The sequence below is a fragment of the Acanthopagrus latus genome, chromosome 11 (assembly GCF_904848185.1).
Source record: "Acanthopagrus latus isolate v.2019 chromosome 11, fAcaLat1.1, whole genome shotgun sequence".
In the NCBI taxonomy this organism is placed as follows: domain Eukaryota; kingdom Metazoa; phylum Chordata; class Actinopteri; order Spariformes; family Sparidae; genus Acanthopagrus; species Acanthopagrus latus.
The window spans coordinates 2,264,590-2,283,309 of NC_051049.1; the positions used below are offsets into that span (position 1 = coordinate 2,264,590).

The 18,720-nt window shown below is 41.5% G+C and overlaps 1 protein-coding gene across 7 annotated transcripts in view; it reads left to right on the forward strand.

The window, feature by feature from the left end:
- Nucleotides 1-12,315, forward strand: part of mcf2l2 (MCF.2 cell line derived transforming sequence-like 2) — a 99,424-nt gene extending 87,109 nt beyond the window's left edge. For 6 of the 7 annotated variants that reach the window (XM_037114318.1, XM_037114319.1, XM_037114323.1 and 3 more), the window contains 3 exons: nt 14-129; nt 6,317-6,390; nt 8,875-12,315. In XM_037114318.1, coding sequence (XP_036970213.1) covers nt 14-129; nt 6,317-6,390; nt 8,875-8,966 — 282 coding nt within the window. In that variant the 3' untranslated portion in view covers nt 8,967-12,315. The remainder of the gene's footprint in view (nt 1-13; nt 130-6,316; nt 6,391-8,874) is intronic. The other variant, XM_037114322.1, reaches the window with a different exon arrangement.
- Nucleotides 12,316-18,720: the final 6,405 nt, after the last annotated feature.

Here is an 18,720-nt window from a genome sequence, read left to right on the forward strand (position 1 = left end):
CTCCTGTCTGCAGGCCGATGGCGGTCGCTTCCGGGTGCAGCTGACGTACGAGTCTACTGAGGCGCGAGACCTCTCTCTGGAGACGGGAGACCTGGTCCAGTTTGTGGAGGAAGCGGAGAACGGACACTGGTGAGTTCCAGTTGGCTTCTGCAGCAGAGCTGTTGGAAGTCGGTCGGCATGTTCCTGCCCACTCATTGTCTCCCTAGTTTGGTTGCAGCTCTCCCTGAATTACCACTTTATTTGGCTGAGCGTGTTTCCATCTGCCAGCTCAGACGGGTCTTGTTCCCAAACAAAGGTGCGAGAACATAAACTTAGCACTTTGAGCAAACATCTCACAGATAAGGCAAAAAATAAACTGACTCTGCATTAAAGTTTATTTTGGGCGCTGGTGTTGAGCATCTCATTCACTCTGTGTGCCCTCAATAAACTATAATTGCCATGCAAGTGCTCTGTTTCCACTCTCATCAGTGGAATGTGTGTGTGTGTGTGTGTGTGTTTGGTTTATATTTTTGGCTCAGCATTCTCTGCAGAAGACTTCTATTGTTGAAGCACATTCTCCATCTGACAAAAGGATCACAGTCTGTCTATTACCGCGTCTCTTTGTGATATTTTCTGCTCACTTTTAGATTTGGTCTTTAGTCTCTGGATACTCGGCATTTCGTTGTCGGAAACTCCGGTAGTCATATCTACGTGGTTGATTGTTATGATCGGCTACGGTTTGTGTCTCTTCATTTGACATCATCACGGTATGAAAGAGCTCTTTATGAAATGAAAGCGTGGAGGTGGAGGTCGGCTGTGAGCAGCAGGTAAAGGCAGTATTCAGGTATAACACGTCTGTACTCCAGCTGCAGAGCCTCATATATGGATGATGAGACAGTTTACATGCCAGTGAGTTCCAGAACGACAAATATCACCAGCAGCATGTGGACCTTCATCACAGTTCGGTCAGGTTACACAGCAGAACTACCAGAGCTCCCTCCTCCGTGACCTGGCCCGGGGGAAGCGGATGAAGTTGGATGGATGGACAGAACAAGACTACCTGGTTTGTTTCAGGAGAACATCTGGACATGAACAGTCTCATGTGTGAAGGTCGTGTTTGTTCGGCCCACCTGTCCTCCCTCGTCCACCTTCCTACGCAGTCTTAGTCGCTCTTTACGCTCCATCACCGGATTCCCTCCAGTGATACAGAGTGTGACGACTGTGCGAGAGCTGTCACAATCCACATGTACACAATCCACATGTGCTGGTTGTGAAGATGCGGTGCGATGGTATTCACTCAGTTTGAGTTTATTTATAAGAAAAAATGTTTCTTTAATGTGAATATTATCCTGTTTCTTCTTGTTCTGTAACAGTCGACTGAAAAGGAAAACAAGACATTTGAGAACGACATCAGTCGCTTGTGGAAACACTGATGAACACATTGTGACATTTTATAGACCAAACATGTCATCAATTGACAGATTAGTCGACGAAAATAATTAGTTTCCCTGTGATTGGTCTGAAACAGCTGGCATTCAACTAATCACAGCTCATTATTGATGTTTTGAGACACAAGAATGAGCTAAATATTCCTTTGCAGGGTAACTAATGAAGGCAGGAGGTGGGCTGGGATTTTAATTGTTGGTGAGCGAGCTGTTACTCAAAAAGAAAGTACAGGCCGCAAGTTTTAAAAGTCATCACCTGGTGAAGCGATCACCACCTCATTGGGATTCATCAGCAGCCCTATCAACCACCTGCAGCTGTGTTCTGGCCATTTGCTGTTACAGAACAGCGCCATGGGTCATAACGGCGTCCGTGTTTCACAGGAAACCTGCTCAAATGACCCTAATACACCGTGTGCTCCCCTTCATTCTGTGCTAATCATCTGGCTATCAGCTCATTGAAAAATAGCATCATTGTGTTATTTTATTCATGCACCATTTTGGTCTGAAATGATGCTGTATATTGGAAGCGGTCTTGGTGCCAACACATTTTCTATGGAGCTGTAATTGAAATTCAGTAGCAAACAGCAACATAAATTGCGACATTGAGGCTTTTAGCCGCAGCAATATGTTTTCATAAACCTTTGATTGTCTGTCTGAAAAATGACACGATGTGATTGGATTCGGTCTCGTGTGGCTAATTCAAGATGAATTTCCAACGTCATAGTATCTGTTCTGAGGCTGACCAGCCTCAGAACAGATACTTTGACGTTGGAAATTCATTGGAAATTCGTTGAGAATCATCTGGCCTGGACACGGAGCGTTCACTGAAAGACATGTGAATTATTCTTTTGGCTGGATGACAAAGATTTTGCAGAAGAATTTCAAGTCGGGAAGGAAAAACAGTATCATTTTTGTAATCGTGCTGAAACTGAGGTCTTATACCAGACCTGTACTGAGACAGACACCTCGTGAATCTGTCGTTGGTGAATACAAACGACTGCATTCTGATTTTGATTCGCTCTCTTTCGCAGCGTCCCAGCTTTGTTTTGTTTTGTTTTTTTAAATCATGGTTGTATGCTGCACACGTCACGGCGTATTCTGCCTTCAGACTAATACATGCAGGCTCCAGCCTCCCACGACCCTGAGGAGCATAAATGGATCTGGAGAATGGATGGCTGGACCTCACGACATAACGCAGTGCAATACAACAGCACCATAAACTTGAGCCGCACATATTGAGTCGGATCCATCCTCTCTGACAGAGTATCAAGAAAAATCGAACATTAAGCCGGAGAAAGGCCGCGTTTGATGCAGGGCTGTTGTGTTAGGCTGTATCAGTGTTGATGGCATGATGTCGCTCTGCATAAGGAAAGCCTTTTTTCCACTTCCCCCCGCCGCTATCCGTGATCATTACCCATACCATGACTTCCCTGGTTAAAAGTCTGTCTTGGCTTTGATTAATGAATGAATGAATGAGCCGAGTCTGAGAAAGGAAATGAGACTAGTTCAACAGCTGCTCCTCTGCTGCCCTGCTCTCCCTGTACGAGGATTAAAGGCTCAGTGTGGCTCGTTTGGAATTAAAATTTCATTCACTATAACATTACCCTGATGAACCAGTGGGAGATACAGCAACAAAATGTGTGACTAATGGTCTTTTGCCAAATCAGAAGGAGGCGGCTGAAAACACAATAGCTATAGATGAATAATAAATCTCGGTTTCATTCACCGCACCGCCGCCATCCATCCTGCTCGGAACAGAGGCCACTGCCGCTGGAATCAACCGCTGGAAGAGTGTTTTGGTCTCATGCAAGCTCTCTGCATTTGGAAGTGACTAATACTCCGTTAGATAAAAGCTCGACTTGCTTTGAATATGCTCATTTTTCATCAGCTCATGCATATTTCAGCCCTTAAAACCGTCTCCTGTCGTCTACATCTATGGGTTTTTGCTGCTAAAAGGTCTCACTCACTCACGCTTGTCTCTCCTCACTTGAGGAAAATGAAGAATTCATAAGTTCTGCCTTTATTCTTTTGCCCCCTTTTTTTTTTTTTGGTGGATCAAAGTTAATGTGCGGCTGTGGAACTTTCCAGAGTGCGACTGATGAGCCGTGTGTGTGTTTCATGGGTGTGTTTTTGTGCATATGTGTGGATTTCTTTGCACGCTTCTGGACTTATGTGTGTTTGTGCACTGCTGATAGTCACTTATCCCAACACAAGCAGTAATATGCCTGCTAATGTAGCCCTCCCAAGAGTGTGTTTCCAGATTTAGGCTTTCATTTCACACCCACAACACACACACACACACACAGACACACACACACACACACCCTGCCTCCCTGTCCCGGCTCCCTGTGGGCTTGCTGTTGGCACTGTGTGGTATATTTGTATAAGGGCTGAGAACACATCCAACCACATCCTGTCAACACTAAGTCACAGTTTGAGCAGAATAAAGAGGGAGCTACTTCACTCTGATGTTTAACGCCAGAGACGCGGCAACTTCCTTTTTGTCCTCAAAGTCGACTGTAGAGGAGTCGAGGCGTGCCAGTGGCTCAGCTGGAGAAAGAGGCAGATTCTGGTTATGATTTGGGAATCATGACTGATCACAGAGTTGGACGGAGCTCATTCCAGTCTGAGCCAGTTGCTGTTGCTGCTGACAAAGTAAAGAGATGAAACCACGGCCGTCTGAGAATTATGTTCTTGTTAGAAGATTCATCAGGTCACGGCGCCTGTTCGGTGCCAACGTTCGGCGCAGATGGTAGTATGACCTTTACATAGAAAAATCGGAAAGTAACAACTTTGCAGGAGTTTCACTTGATGTATTTTATTATAAATTGTATAAACTAAGTAGATTAAACCTACTGGCCAAGTATGTGTACAAAAACAAGGAGCTTATCTCCAGCGTACGTCTCCAGTGTCCACTGAGCAGCCTGTCACCTGTTGTGTTTGTTGCAAACAGAAAGAAAGAATGAATGCTGGATAAATACGCTGGATGGGGTATGTACATTATGCTGTATACGCGTTTATATACAGTATGTCCAGCGTGCAGGGTTCAGATTGACAGTGACAGTGCATGATGATATGTAAAGGTGATTAAACACTGTGCATTAATGTCTGTAATGAAAGTTAGTGGATGTGTTGGTGCTCGAGGTGTTGACACACTGTGTGACTGAGTGAAGGCTTCTGAAAAAATAATTCTACTCAGATCATCATCTTTATCAGAAGAGTCAGTGAGGGTAATATACCTTTTGTCCACAGGGGGCGCCAGAATCAGCACAAAAGGAAAGTTTCTTTGAGCTCCTTTTTAAAAAAAAAATTGAACTCGTCAGTTGTTTAATGAGTGCATCTTTGTGACTCTCAAGAATCCTTTATATTCAGATTTCATCCTTCTCCATATGTCAGATATTTTAAACATTGAACAGCTTAAAATCAGCTGAAAATGTTGTTTCTCCTTAACTTCGGTGGTTTAACCTGGTCTCACCTTGCTGCGACGATGTACAGGTTCAGTCAAGGACACTGTGACATCACTGTCAGGTGTGTGGTTACAGCCGCAACGGACTTTAAACCATAAACACTTTCTCTCTGTCAAACTGGGTTTAAGTCCCAAGAGCCAGCTCAGGTTTGTTGGGTTATTATCCAGTTCTTTCCTCTCAGACAAATGATCCACCCCAAAATATTTTCAAAGGTGAGGACATCTGTTCAAATGCTTCATCAATAACCGTCTCTCAGACTTTCAGTGAGTTGGCCCGATTCCAGCTCTGTGAAACATCCCTCTCTCTCTTTCTGAATGTGTGGTCTGGAACAAAGCTCTGCAAAACCAATTATGCTCCTCAGTAAGACGTTGCTCAGCATCTAACTGACAAATCGCTGACATTAAGCCTCAATTAAAGCCGTCTAAAACAGTCACACATGCATTTCTCTTTTCTTGTTTCAGGAAACGTGAGACTTCCAGTGCACCAGCGTTTACTCTGTCACACAAACCATGAAGAAATACACTCTCTGTTTCAGTGTCCTTCCTCTCGAGGTTATTCTGTTAGCACAGCCGGTTTCTAGAGAGCAGTGACATCAGAGCTTCTCTGTTCTGTTGCATACCTGTAGTGTTTTCATTGAGACTTTGCCAGAACATTAAATATAATCTGTTCCATAAAGTCCTGACCTTCCTTTGACCTCACAGCAGAGAGGCAGGTGTACACCGCGGAGGTCGACAATTTTGGACTTCCTCAGTTTTATTAACTCTTTTATAACTGTAACTATAACTTGATGTCCGTAGGGGCACTTAGAATGATGTTTACAACATCCAAATCCCAAAAAAGTTTGGAGGCTGTGTGCAAACCCAAAAAAGAATGTGACACGTTGCTCATCTTTGTTGACACATATGCAGCTGAAGGCAGTGCAAAGAAAATGTGTTTATTTTATGTGATCTACTGTGTGCTTACACTGAATTTGAAATATGCAGCCGGCACATGAACAGCCATGTCCTGGGTCAAAGTTCTGTGCTTGTTTTGACCCAACCGTCCACCTTCCTGCACACTTTGTTGCTTCTTACACAACTTCACATGACTTCCTCCTTTGCTGCTGTTATATTCACTACAGCCACAAGAGGTCATCACCTAATAAGAAGCATAAACGAAGGTCATACTAAGCTGTTGCACAGACGATCTATGTGGTCTTTGGGTTTTGACTAATTGGATAATTTGTCCACATTTCTTGCTTCTGTAACTTCTTGTGTTATTATCCAGTGTGATGTTTTTCTTCAATATTCTGTAAAATTTTCTCACATGGCAATTACTTTCTAGGAAACAAGGGCACTGTAGGATCTGAAAAATGAAGTATACTGTGTTTATTTTCCTGCTGTGAGCCAGTGAAGACCTTCCCCTGCATTGTGTTTCATGTTCTAGGCTAGTCAAGAACCTTTTAACAGAAGAGACGGGGCTGGTCCCGTCCAGTATACTGCAAACAGCATCTGAAGGAGGTCACTCATTAAGTAACATCACTGCTGTTTCTTTCTAACCACCAGCAGCTTTGCTGTAACACGCTCACTCACTCAGCCACCTTCTCCTCCATCTCCTCCTCGACATCCCCCTCCTCACTCCCTCACATGGCAGCTGGTCCAGTAGGATCGGGTGGGCTCGGGTGTGCCGCTGCTCTGGGGAGAGCGAGGCAGTGTTGGATAGGGTTCAGGCTGGATGGAGGAGCTTTGGCTTGCTGCGTTGAATAATCAGAGCATGATGTCACTGACTGCAGCACATTGCCTCGACTACACTCTTCACATTTCTCCTCTTTCTTCCTCTCTCTCTATTTTACATGCTAGGAGTGAGCGTAGGAAGAAAAAAAAAGATTTTGAGGCCATGATTTATTGTTTATGTGTCTTGTTTGCTCAATCCTGAAAAAATGTGTGCTCAAAAATTAATTTCTGTTATATCGAGGAGCCCTGTGGAATAACAAATTGGGAGGACTGGGGCCATCCAGAGCTCTAAAAGTGAAAGAAACAACAACTTTTCGTCAGAAGGAATTAATCCTCCTGCTTTAATCATCAGCATAAAACTGGTGTAATATATTAAACAGAAGGACAGAAGCATTACGACTCCCAGGGAGCTGTGAGAAACATCCAATTACTGAACTTTTACCAAACATTTTGTTTTCAGGAAAGACTACAAAACATTTGGCAGTGACTTGACCTGGATTCTGGATCTGTTTTTAAATGAATTTGGAAACTATAGCAGTGTTTGGTTTCCAACTGCCACAATAAAGCTCTGATTCGTGCCTCACTGGCTCCTTCTGCATGGCAAAGGTGGCTTTGGCTCATCGGTATCATAGTATTTAAAATACTCTGGGAAAACTTTACTGATTACCCAGTAACTTAGTGGGAAAAATGAAACCTATTAAATTAAAGTAATAGTCCAGAGACTAGATTGAAAAGTACACTAGTTAACTCAGGTTAACAGCACTTCATTTGCTCGCCTGTGCTGTAACTTCCACAAGTGAGACAGAGAGAGGAAGGAAGTCGGCAAATGAGACTAAACGTACCATGAATTAAACTTCACCTTGCCTGTGAACATTTGTTCGAGTCACATTCATCATCAGTGGCCTTCACCGACAAAGCAGAGAACTTCACTGTGAGGTAAACGTAAAGCTGGTGAGAAACGGGTGCTGTGCTTAAATCCAGGTCAACCTCTAACTCAGCTCAGCACTCACCAGAGACTCCGGTTCTCTCTTTGCTTTTTCCACAACTCCTCTCTGTAAGTTCATGTTCATGAGTTAAAGTTAATTTCCCCTCCAGCTCCGGTCAGCAGTCAGCAGAATGGAGGTAATCTCCACAGTTTGCTGCTGCAGTCAGGCTGATAAACAGGAGTGGAGATAAATCCAAAAATTAAAAAGTAATATCTGTTCCGGATCAGAGCAGAACCGGATCTGACTGAGTGTTTATTCCTCCAGAAGGTACGATGAAGAAAATACGATGTGACGTAGTTTTTGTAATATGTTGAAACATGACAGGATTTAAAGCTTAGTTACTCATTAAATCATCGAGTTGAGCGACAGTGACCTTCTCATTAAAAAGTAGCTTTAAAAACAGGAAATGACGGTGGCGATAAAATACTAATACGAACCAGTTACTCTTTCATAAACTTAGAGCTCCACATACACAAATCCGCCCCTCATATCGAACATGAACCTGAACACTGATTGGACGTAACAAAACTGTGTGGATAACATCACAGCTTGGTGCCACAAAGTACGTCTTCTCCCAGGACAGCCACTTCTGGGCTGTTTGCCCTTCTTCTTCTTCTTCTTCTCTCTCTCTCTCTCTCTTCTCTCGCTTCACTGTCCCCTCCATCCTCCATCCATCTCTCCACCATCTCCTCCCTTTCATGCCGACTTGAAGGCTGGCCCTTGAAGTGTTTGTCGCGGCCTTGCTTGTTTTGTTATGGAGCTCTGTCCGCCCCCTCTTCAACAACAGCTATCCCTCCCTTCTCCTCACTTGCCCTCTTTTATTCCTCCTTTAATCTCGTTCCCCTTTTGAATCTGAGTTGTTATTTATTTATTTATTTTTTTTTTTCATATTTGAGGAGGACAGAACTCCACGCTCTAGCAGCTGACCTTCAATATTTTGGTTAAGTGGAGCCCATTTACAAAAAGCCCTCTCCACCTGTCTGCATTGATTGCTCATGTCTGCCTTCCCTATAATTCTTTATGCACTCCACTGGCTGATATCGTTGCAGATATTGAACGCCTGACTATTATGTCCCCCTGTTTTACACTCCTATTAAAGCTGCGTTGTGTGATGTTTTATTGGCACTGCAGTCCGGGCTGTGCATCCCTCTTCTTAAGCACTGTGTTTGAATGCCACAGTTTGTCCACATGTCCCCACGCTTGTTCTGTTTATTACATCACAAGTTACCAAATTGTTTTCAAATGTGACTCTGACTTGTATCTGTCTCACTGTTTTTTTTTCCAGATATCTTCAGTGATCTGTGTACAGCAGCACTCTCTGACTCGGACGAAACTGAAGCCAGTACTTGGGGAGAGGTTTCTCAGGACAGCAGATAAACATGGCTGACTGTTGTAGTTCAAAACGTTGGACTACACAACACTTGTGTTGGATCACAAACGAGCCTGAGAACAGTGGTTTTTCAACTGTAATTTCCTAAGCTTGACTTTCGATATCAACACCGAATAGTTTTCTACTCGTAGTTCTTCATACTACAAATATGGCCTGCTAATGTTTTACAACTGTAGTTTTTCATGTCTGAAACATTGATGCTTTTCCATGGAGCCCCTGGAAAGAGCTGGAACCTTAACATGCTCGGATGCCACAGTGGGAAAAGCCATAAAAAGACTTTTAATTCAAGGAAGCTGTCGAAGCTGTCGAAGCTGTCGTCTGTGGAGGACTGAAGGATGTGGACACTGAACTTTTTCTATCCAAAGTTGAAATTCAGTTGAATTCAGATTTCATACTTTGGGCTGGATACCTGAAAAACTCAAATCCCTTCTCTGACTTGGATAACCTTAGGGAAAAGAGATGAATTCCATGTGCTGGTTGTGAGCTGGGCCTTGGCGAGGTGCCCTGTTTTGCTGCTACGCTGCGCAGAAGGAAAATTCTGTCAGACCAGGTTCTGCTTCAGCTGCTTCAACTTTTCAGGTTCAGAACAGACACTTCACAGTAGCTGCAGTCTCCACAGAGCAGAGAAGTTGTCCTGCTTTGCCTTTCCTCGTCCTGGTAGAGCACCCACATAATGTCATTACGTTACATCAGATATATTATCTCAGCGTGCCCCCTCTCACACCCTGTAGACTCGCAAATTATCTGTATAAATTGCTGTAAGAGGTTGAGAGATATCTCCTTTCCATATTTGAATTTATAACCCAGCCGTTCCTCTCTGTGCACTGGAGGAGAAAAAATACTTATTTTACATTTGGTTCACTCTATCAGGAACAAAAGTTTTAAAATTATGCTGATTTGTACAGGAACTTCTGTATATCTGATTGTTTAGAGATCCTCCCATGCTCCTTCAGTGAACTCTCACAGTCTTGAGAGACAGCTTTTTTTTTCAGTTCCTTGTGGGTCGTGTTTCTGGTGAGCTGAATTATGTCAGACAATTATTAACCACTTTGGTCAATAACTGGGTATATTTTCAGTATTGAGTCCAGGTAGTTGCCGACATTGTCTGTGTGTCTTCTGGTGCCACAACCCAGTCGCCCCGAATCGATGCTGGTACATTATTGCAAAACTACAGATGAGTTAAAACTTCATGTTTCTTTAGGTTCAATTTAAAATGTTCTCTTGTGACAAAACTGTGGTTATGATGGGGTTAGGTTTAGGCACAATATGTCTTTGGTTAGGATTTGGAAAACATCATGTTTGGATACAAACACAGCTGGAGATACGCCGAGGTCTCGTTAAAAACAACCAGCATTATAGCCACAAACCCGACTGGAGATGGCCCGAAGTCTCCCTAAAAATATCCAGTGGTGTTGCAGATATGACTGATAGTTCGCTGCCGATTTGTTACTACAAGTGAGCAGTTTCATGTTACATGGCGTCATTTGACTTACTGTCCATATGAAATGTAAGAGTGGTGCAGCTTTAGAAACAGTTTTGTATGTTTAGGGTCCATCAAATGAAAAAATGTAATTCTTAAAGAATCTTCCTTCTCAGCTAATCACAGCTAAATTACTTTCCAGCAGAAAATGCATGTGAGAAACGAATCAATCATAAAGTGTTTTCCACTTTATTCGTTTTACATGCGCAGAGAATAGCAGACTGAAGAAGCCAGCAGCTTTCTGATGGAAATCAAAGCGTTGCTGCGGCACATCTCTTCTTTAGATGAATGGGCTGGTGGTGTTCAGGAAACAGATTTGTCTCTGTGACATGTTATGCTACTTGGACTCATCTCTACAAAATGGGATTTTCCGTTGCAAGCTTTTTGAGGACATTTCACACTTTGTTTTGCTGCACGCCAGCTGCCATCTATATTCAGACATTGTGTCTCTGATATGCGTGCATATAAACACTTCACCTACTCAGTTAAGATGCTATCCAGGCAACAGACAGATATTTTAAAACGGATATTCAGAATATTGTATTAATTCATGCACACAGATCACTTCATATCCTGCTGATTCATCTCCACATCAATATAGCCGCTCATTGCCAGCAGCATTGCAGACACAGTCTGAATCAGAGACCAAATTGATTGTATTCCTTGAAATTCCTTTAAGGATCTGAGTGTGGGTTTGCTGTATCCAAACAATAGTTCAGCAGTGCCATCTCTTCAAGTCCACGTTAAAAATGCTTTTTTCCCCGTGATATTAACATTTCTTCTGACAGATGGCACTCATGTCCTTTTTTTTTTACGAGAGTGAACTACAGTATGTTGTGGGAAAAGTCAGGGAACTGTTCGGCTTTTTGCTGCAAGTGATTTTTCAGGGAAATGTGTTTTTTAGTAAGCAGCGCCTGCTGTTTCCTAATCTTGACTGTATAGGTTTCACCTTTTCAGAGAGGGAAATAGCTCTGTGCATTCAATGTCCATTCATGGAAAGAGCCGGGAGGACATCTTGGTAAATGTAAATAAACATCAGTGTTGGTCTGATATTGCATATTTTGAGGGGCAAAGATCCATTTTCTGTTTGACTGCTGTATTATTGTACATGATTCTCCTTCAGAGTTTTTTTTTGTTCAACATTGAATTGCATTTCTACTGACAGACTGAATTATATGAGCTATTCACGCAAAAATCTGAATGAGCGCCGCTGGATTTACGTAAACATGGCACATCACAACACAGGGAGGAGCCTAAAAATGTCCTGTTCACAAGAGCTTAGATGACAGATGACCTGTAATGTCTGGGGAATGAAAAGAGAAATCCAGAAGGCTAAATATTCACCTGATGACTGGAAACATATCATAATGTAAAGGTTAGTTACTCTGTTAGAAAGCTGCAGTAAGTAACAGGTTGGAGTTCAAGCTATCGAAAGATCAATGGCTTAGATGGACGATGGATGGATGGACGATGGATGGATGGATGGATGGATGGACAGGTGCAGTAGATGGATAAATTAATGGATGGATGGATGATGGATAGAAAGATATTTTGACACTGTAACTGGGTTGCAATCAGTAAGAGAAGGCCAAACTCTATGAAAGGTCATATACATTATTATAAGTCTGACTGTAAAGAAACAAACTCCTCTTGAACATGCTGTATATTTTGTTTATCCCATGTTAAATGACACATATTGTATCTTTGTAAAGGAAATATTTATACTGTACTGCATCCTGCTGCAATGTAATTGCCATTTAACTCTATTATAGAATGTATCAAGTCTGTATATTGTACAATCCGTCATTGTAATGTACATATGAGTTCATTGTGATAATATGCATTTACAATATGAATTTTGTCACCTGTCTGTCTTTTTTTTCTTGCACGCACGACAAACATTAGGTTCCTAGAAGTGCCAGATTTAAAATAAGACTAAATTCAGACCATGTTGCGTCCTGTTGAAAGAGAAATGCTCCCCATGATTACACAGCAGGAACGACACAGTTTTAACGTTATGTTCTGCAAAGTAATCCAATATAATCCCACTAGATTTTACCAAGATGTTAGTCAGTCAGTCTTCTCACTGATGTGAGCAGTGGTGGTTTATATAGACCCCATCAGTTAAACTTTACATATTTTTTTTTATATGTACAATTAGTGAACTATGCTCTTGAAATTATGGAATTGTGCACAAATTCAACATATAGATTGTGCTTGAGCTTGTATCCAGCGAGATGCTTTCAGAGTTAATGCAGTCAGGCAGGTTCATACATAGACTGACAGGAGGCCTATTCAGTTTTTTTTTTTTACCGGGCCAAATGAGATGATTAGATGAGCATTTGATTTATCATTCACTGTCTGAATATAAAGACATTTTCTACAAATATAACAAAAAAGTTATATCCATCCGAATCTAAAATATAAACTGTATTAAACCCACATGAGCTTTTTCTCTTCATCTTCTAGATTTTCATTACTTTGAAGAGTAAAATTTTATTATAACCAATATCAACCAGGATTAGGGTCCAATTTATAAATATACCAAGCATTATCAATCCCCAGGTTCTGTGTATAATAATGATAAGGTAGCACAGATCCACATTCAGCAGACAGACCAGTGTATTAGCGTTTCTGGGGACTGTTGCCTTGCAGTGTTGCAAACTGTTATTTGTAATGAAAATATTATTGGTCCTGAACACACATGACAAAAGTTAGAAAATGCTTATTTGAAGTCATCAAAGCTGCAATCATGCTATATTCATAATAATCATGACTATATTTCTTTACATCTTTCTCAACTGTCTCTGCATCTGTTGTCACTGTAGACCCACAAACAAGAAGACAACACAAGTGAGTCACTTTTAACAGTGATGTGGTGTAAAAACATCATCTCTTTGCTTCCTTCTGCAGAGATGATTGAACCTACAGGCTGCTGTAGTCTGAGAGAGAAAAGCACAGTGAGTTTGGACAAGATGTGATCTTTTTGCAACACCTCACTGTGTCTCTATCTCCCAGACTAGACCTGTGTCAAGAAAAGATTGGTGTTAAAACGAGATGTTATTAGAGTCTGTGCTGTCTGGGAAGGATTCTCTCTGCGTGTTGTCGCAACTTGTTTTGTTAAGATATAAGACTGTATGAAAAAAGGAATGTAATTATTCTAAGTTTAGCAGTGAAAGGAAAAGAAATAGGAGAAAAGAAAAAAAACAAATCACCTGACTATCTTTACTCTGTTTTTGCTGCAGAAGCTTTCAAGGTGATAAGTGTGAATGGCTTTTCTGTAGGTTAAAATATGTGATGAAATACAGGCATCATGAAAAGCCCTGGTGTATTTCTGTTCTTGTGTCAGTGATCAATGGTTCCTCAGGTATGGTGGAGTGGTGCCTCTGCATCATTACCATTCACAGCCGGTCTCTGCTCCCCCATCAGGGGGAAGAGAGCAAGCTATTAATGTTAGACTTAAAGCATAATGTATTCTCTCTGTCTGTGACTGGTGCGCACTCTTTTATCTGCTTTCCACTGCCCCCAGATGAAACCGTAATTTAAAGAGAGGAGACGTGTGTTATAAAGTCTTAAATGCTGCAGATTGTCTGTCTGGCCTCAGACAATGACACAGAGATGAGTTAAGGCTGCCATTTGTATCAGAATGCTTATACTTGCTCATTTTCCTGCACCGTCTGTCTGAAAAATATGTTAATATAAAACAACTGTATACAGTTCAGTATATAATCTGATCAAAGTACATAACATTTGTCTGAAATGTAATACCACCCATATTACTTTTTATATTAACAAGCAAAACTGGAAACTGCCAACATAAACGCAGTGAACACATTCGCAAAGTAGAATAATAGAAGTCATTAAAGCATGTTTGAGGTTTTTGGACTTACTAGCTTGGCTCTAGGGATGGTCCGCAGGTAAGCACCACAGGCAACCTAAACAGCACACGCTAGTCAGACATTGGGGTTACACTGTAGGCAGAGGAACTTGTAGATGTGGTGTGTGAGAGGCCCAGTCCACTGAAACCTGCCAAACGACACAGCAGAACTCCCAAATCGGCCAGGTTTTACAACATGAGTTGACGTGAGCTGGAGATTGATGGCAAGCTAAACCAGATGAGACCTTTAGATACCTGGATTGAAGATCCCTGAGTCGAGGAGCCCAGAGCTAAGAACTGTCACCTCACCCCTCTTCCTGCCGTAGCGGTAGGATAAACATCATAACTGCTCAAAGCCAGCATCACTCTTACACTCAGCTGCCAGCAACACTCGCATGACCCAAATCCCAGACTTTAATTTTACCATTTTATTCTTCAAACACATTTCCTGTGCCGGCAGAAGGGCTGACTTGTTGACCTCACTGGTTAAATGAATGGACTGAGTATTAATATTACTGATATGATGAGTTATAATGCTTCAGTTATGATATTGCTATTGCTGATATAGTAAGTACTTTACAAGGTTGGAAAGTAATAATATTGAACCAGGTATTTCTTTAATATTATTACCTATCTAACAATGAATCAAACTTTTGAACTGAGATTTATTATTATTATTATTATTATTATTATTATTATTATTATTATTATTATTATTATTATTATTATTATTATTATTATTTTTGATATATATTCATACAGACGTAAATAAAAGGAACTCAGTGGTTGAATCTCAAAGAGAGTGAAATAACTGGCTGCTGAATTGAACCTGAGGTATCTTTGTGGAACTGATCTGTATATTGAACTCATGGTCATCTTTCTATTTTCTTTTTATTTGTGTTTGTTTTCCTAAAAAATACAGAGTACCTTCGCATAACTCTTTGTCTTGTGTGGTCATTAAATATTGCAAAAAGCCTTTTTCCAGTCTGGTAACTTCTGATTTTAGTCCAGGCTAATAGAAATATTCAGTTATTAACTAACTAACTGGATGCCTGTGGTATTCAGAGCCATGTGCTATTTGGCGAGCTAGCCAGGAGCTGGATGACTGATACATGCAGTAAATCCATGAATATTGTGACGACAAAAGAAAATGGATATAGTCCAGAAACACAGCATCAAACTCTAAATGCTTTCCTAATCAGTGAAATATCTGGAGATGACACTGTAGATTGACTGCTCTTTCACAGTCATTCACTGTAGATGATTGTTCCTCAGAGTTTCTCCAAAACATAATCTTAGAGTTCAACACAAGAGTGGAAACATTAGTACCACTACAACCGTTCATTCATGTAGCTGACGATAGTGGGATTACCTACCATGTGCAGTCCTTTGCTAGAGTTTACACGCAAACAATGGGAAATACCACAACTAAGTTGTATCTTGCTGAACTTAAAGGGCTTGCTAAAATAAGTGGGAGGGTTCATGCTGAGGTTCTCAAAGACATGACCTCCCGACATGACCTCCCTCCATCAGTGATGATGCACTTGCCACTGTCATCATTGTATGGATGTTCATATGGATTAATTATGGCTTGTGTTGCACAGCACTTAAGTGGTTGGTAAGACCAGAGAAGTGCCTATAAATGGATCCATTTACCCCACAAATTTGCCTCAAGGCCCAGCACAGTGAGGGACCTGTGTAAATCTTGCAAAATGTAGGAAGCTATCGTAGTTTATTAGCTAATCCATGTTTTCAACTCTCATAAACTGCTCCATCAAAGAGGCATGATTTTTACAGTTATGAGTAAACTTTTGTAAATTAAGTGATTGAGCTAATCCCCCGAAGCAACAGATAGCAAGATAGCTAGCATAGAGTTTAAATATACACTCCTTTAGTACCATTTAGGAGGACTGGTAATAGCTTGGTCTGTGAGGACAAGTGGACTTCTGCTTGAGTCTGGATCATTTGCCTTCCCCTGTTGTTCAGAGCATGGATACCAGCACCACGGGCTGATTTAGATCAAAATATTTCAGCCTTACAGACAGATGATAAAAATATAGATGCACAGATACTGTAGACCAAAATTGTCACTCTAAATTGATATTCAGCACTGAGGTGCAATCATTTGCATATCATTCAGATTCAGGTTATTGGTCTAAGTCATTAAGGGCCAACCGTGCCTTTCCCAAAATCACAAATTTTGTAAATGTAAATGTAAATGTAACTAACTGGCACTTGATAATGTTTTCTATTATTAATGTGAAGATCACAGAAGACATCAAAAGCAACAATGATGACAAGCACAGCTTGTTTCTCTTCAGATCATTCTGCCATTGCTGTGTCATTTGTTGAGCGTGTGCTACTCACTGTACCTCGCTTCCTGCCACTACTCTTCATCTGCCAAATTGGAGCTATAGCAATCAACACCCTGAAGGAACACAGGATACACGCGGTAACGATGCATGCCGGTACGACATGAGATGGCTGGAGCAACAAAAACAAACCTGTAACAAACCTTATCCGCCTTTACATGTAAGGCTGACTGAGGGTGAACTAATCTTTTTTGGCATGAAAGATACATTTGCACATTACAGGTACAAAATAACCCTAACAGAGCTGATGGGAGTGCAACAGATAGATGGTTTGGCTGGTTTTCATCTGATACTACTGGTTTCATATCTGTGCTTGTAGCCTCCCTCTACCATTGTGTGTATTTATATTTGTCTGTTTGTGGACTGAGCGTCAAAGAGCAGAGGAGTGAGCTGGAAATATAAAGGTTTGAGGAAGTGTGGAGAGGACAAAGCTGGGTAGAACGAAGATAAGGTCTTGACAAAGCTTTGTTCCACACAGTGAGCCTCCTGAGGGCTGAATACAGAGAGACAGACAGAGATTGTGTGTGCGTATGTCAGTAAGATGACTGGAGGAGCGGTCCGACAGCCCCAGGAATGCGACAAGAATACTAAGGACTTCTCAAAAGTCAAAGTAGAAGAAGTAAAAAACAAAGGAATTGCTGGAAGTGATTGTCTTCACCGTCCTCCAGACCACATGCTGCTACCCTTGGGCCGCAGTGTGTGTGTCTGCTTGTCTTTTTAACTTTTAAACTACTGTCGCTCTGATTGCATCATCCAGTGTGTATGCGTTTTGTGAGTGTTTGAGCGTATCATGTAAGAGTTTGATGTATTTCTGTTGTTGAAGCCGATACCTTCACAAGGACAAGAAGATGAGCTGCATTTATCTAAACTCAGGTCACTCCGGCAAGTTGTTGCATCACCGTGCAGCTACGTCAGGATAGGGTTTGGTCTGAGTGTTAAACTTGAATTAGAGTGATGTGGATGAAGTCCTCTCATGCTGTCTTAGTGAAACAGATCTATGGCTGCATCAGGTTAAAGCAGACTGGGCCGTGTTATCACAAAGAGTTTGCTTGGTACAGTGTTGGTGCTTTGGAAATAAGACCACATTACAGCGGTCTTGTTATCTCATTTCTGCTCGCAATGTGATTAGATCTCATTATTCAAATTGGATATGTGAGGCTGGCGTAACAAACACATTATGTCTCCACTTGGTTAGCTATATATGACAATCTTTGGGGACATGTAGCACACACAAACATCTGTAGGTGTAACCCTGCTATTTACATTAAGCTGAGGCTGGAGAAACCAGCGAGAGAAAGCTAGATGTTGAAACTATCCCATCGCCTCCCTTCAGGTCTCCCTCCAAACCTAACAAGAACAGAGCAGCTGTGCCACACCAATTTACAGAACATTGGTGTTGTCGCTGATCATACTGAACCACCCCTTGTTTCACTCACGTGTAAGAGGACACCCAACTCATACTGAGTGTAAACAAGGAACATGGCTATTGTAAGTAGCTTACCCACTGCCGTCAAGCTACCATGTCATTATTGGGAAATTCTGGCTCCGCTGTTTTTGTATGATGAGCTGGCTTGATAACAGCATTAGCTATACATTCTCTTAGCCTTGTGGAAGAATAGCGTCATGTGCAATGAGTAGGCTATGTGTGCACAAGTAAACAGGTACACAGGAACTATATTTTAGTCATAGGTTTAGTCAGAGGATTTGATTTTTTGATTGATGTCAGGATGTTAAAGCTGGGGTTGGTAAAACTGTAGAAACCAGCAAAAGCAAGCAAAATTGGAAAGTATTTAACTAAAAACTCCAACACACAGGAACACTCTCTGCCTGTGACAGTCCTCTAACTCTCGCTGGCCAGCTGGTTCGTGAGCTAGTGTCTGGTTCCCTACATTCAACATGCTGTCTTAGCTTTCTAGATTAATTAATATGCAAACAAACAGGTCTGTTAAATGCTGGAATGCCACAATCATGTAAACACCAGCAAAAAAAAAAATAAAACGTGTAGCTTATTT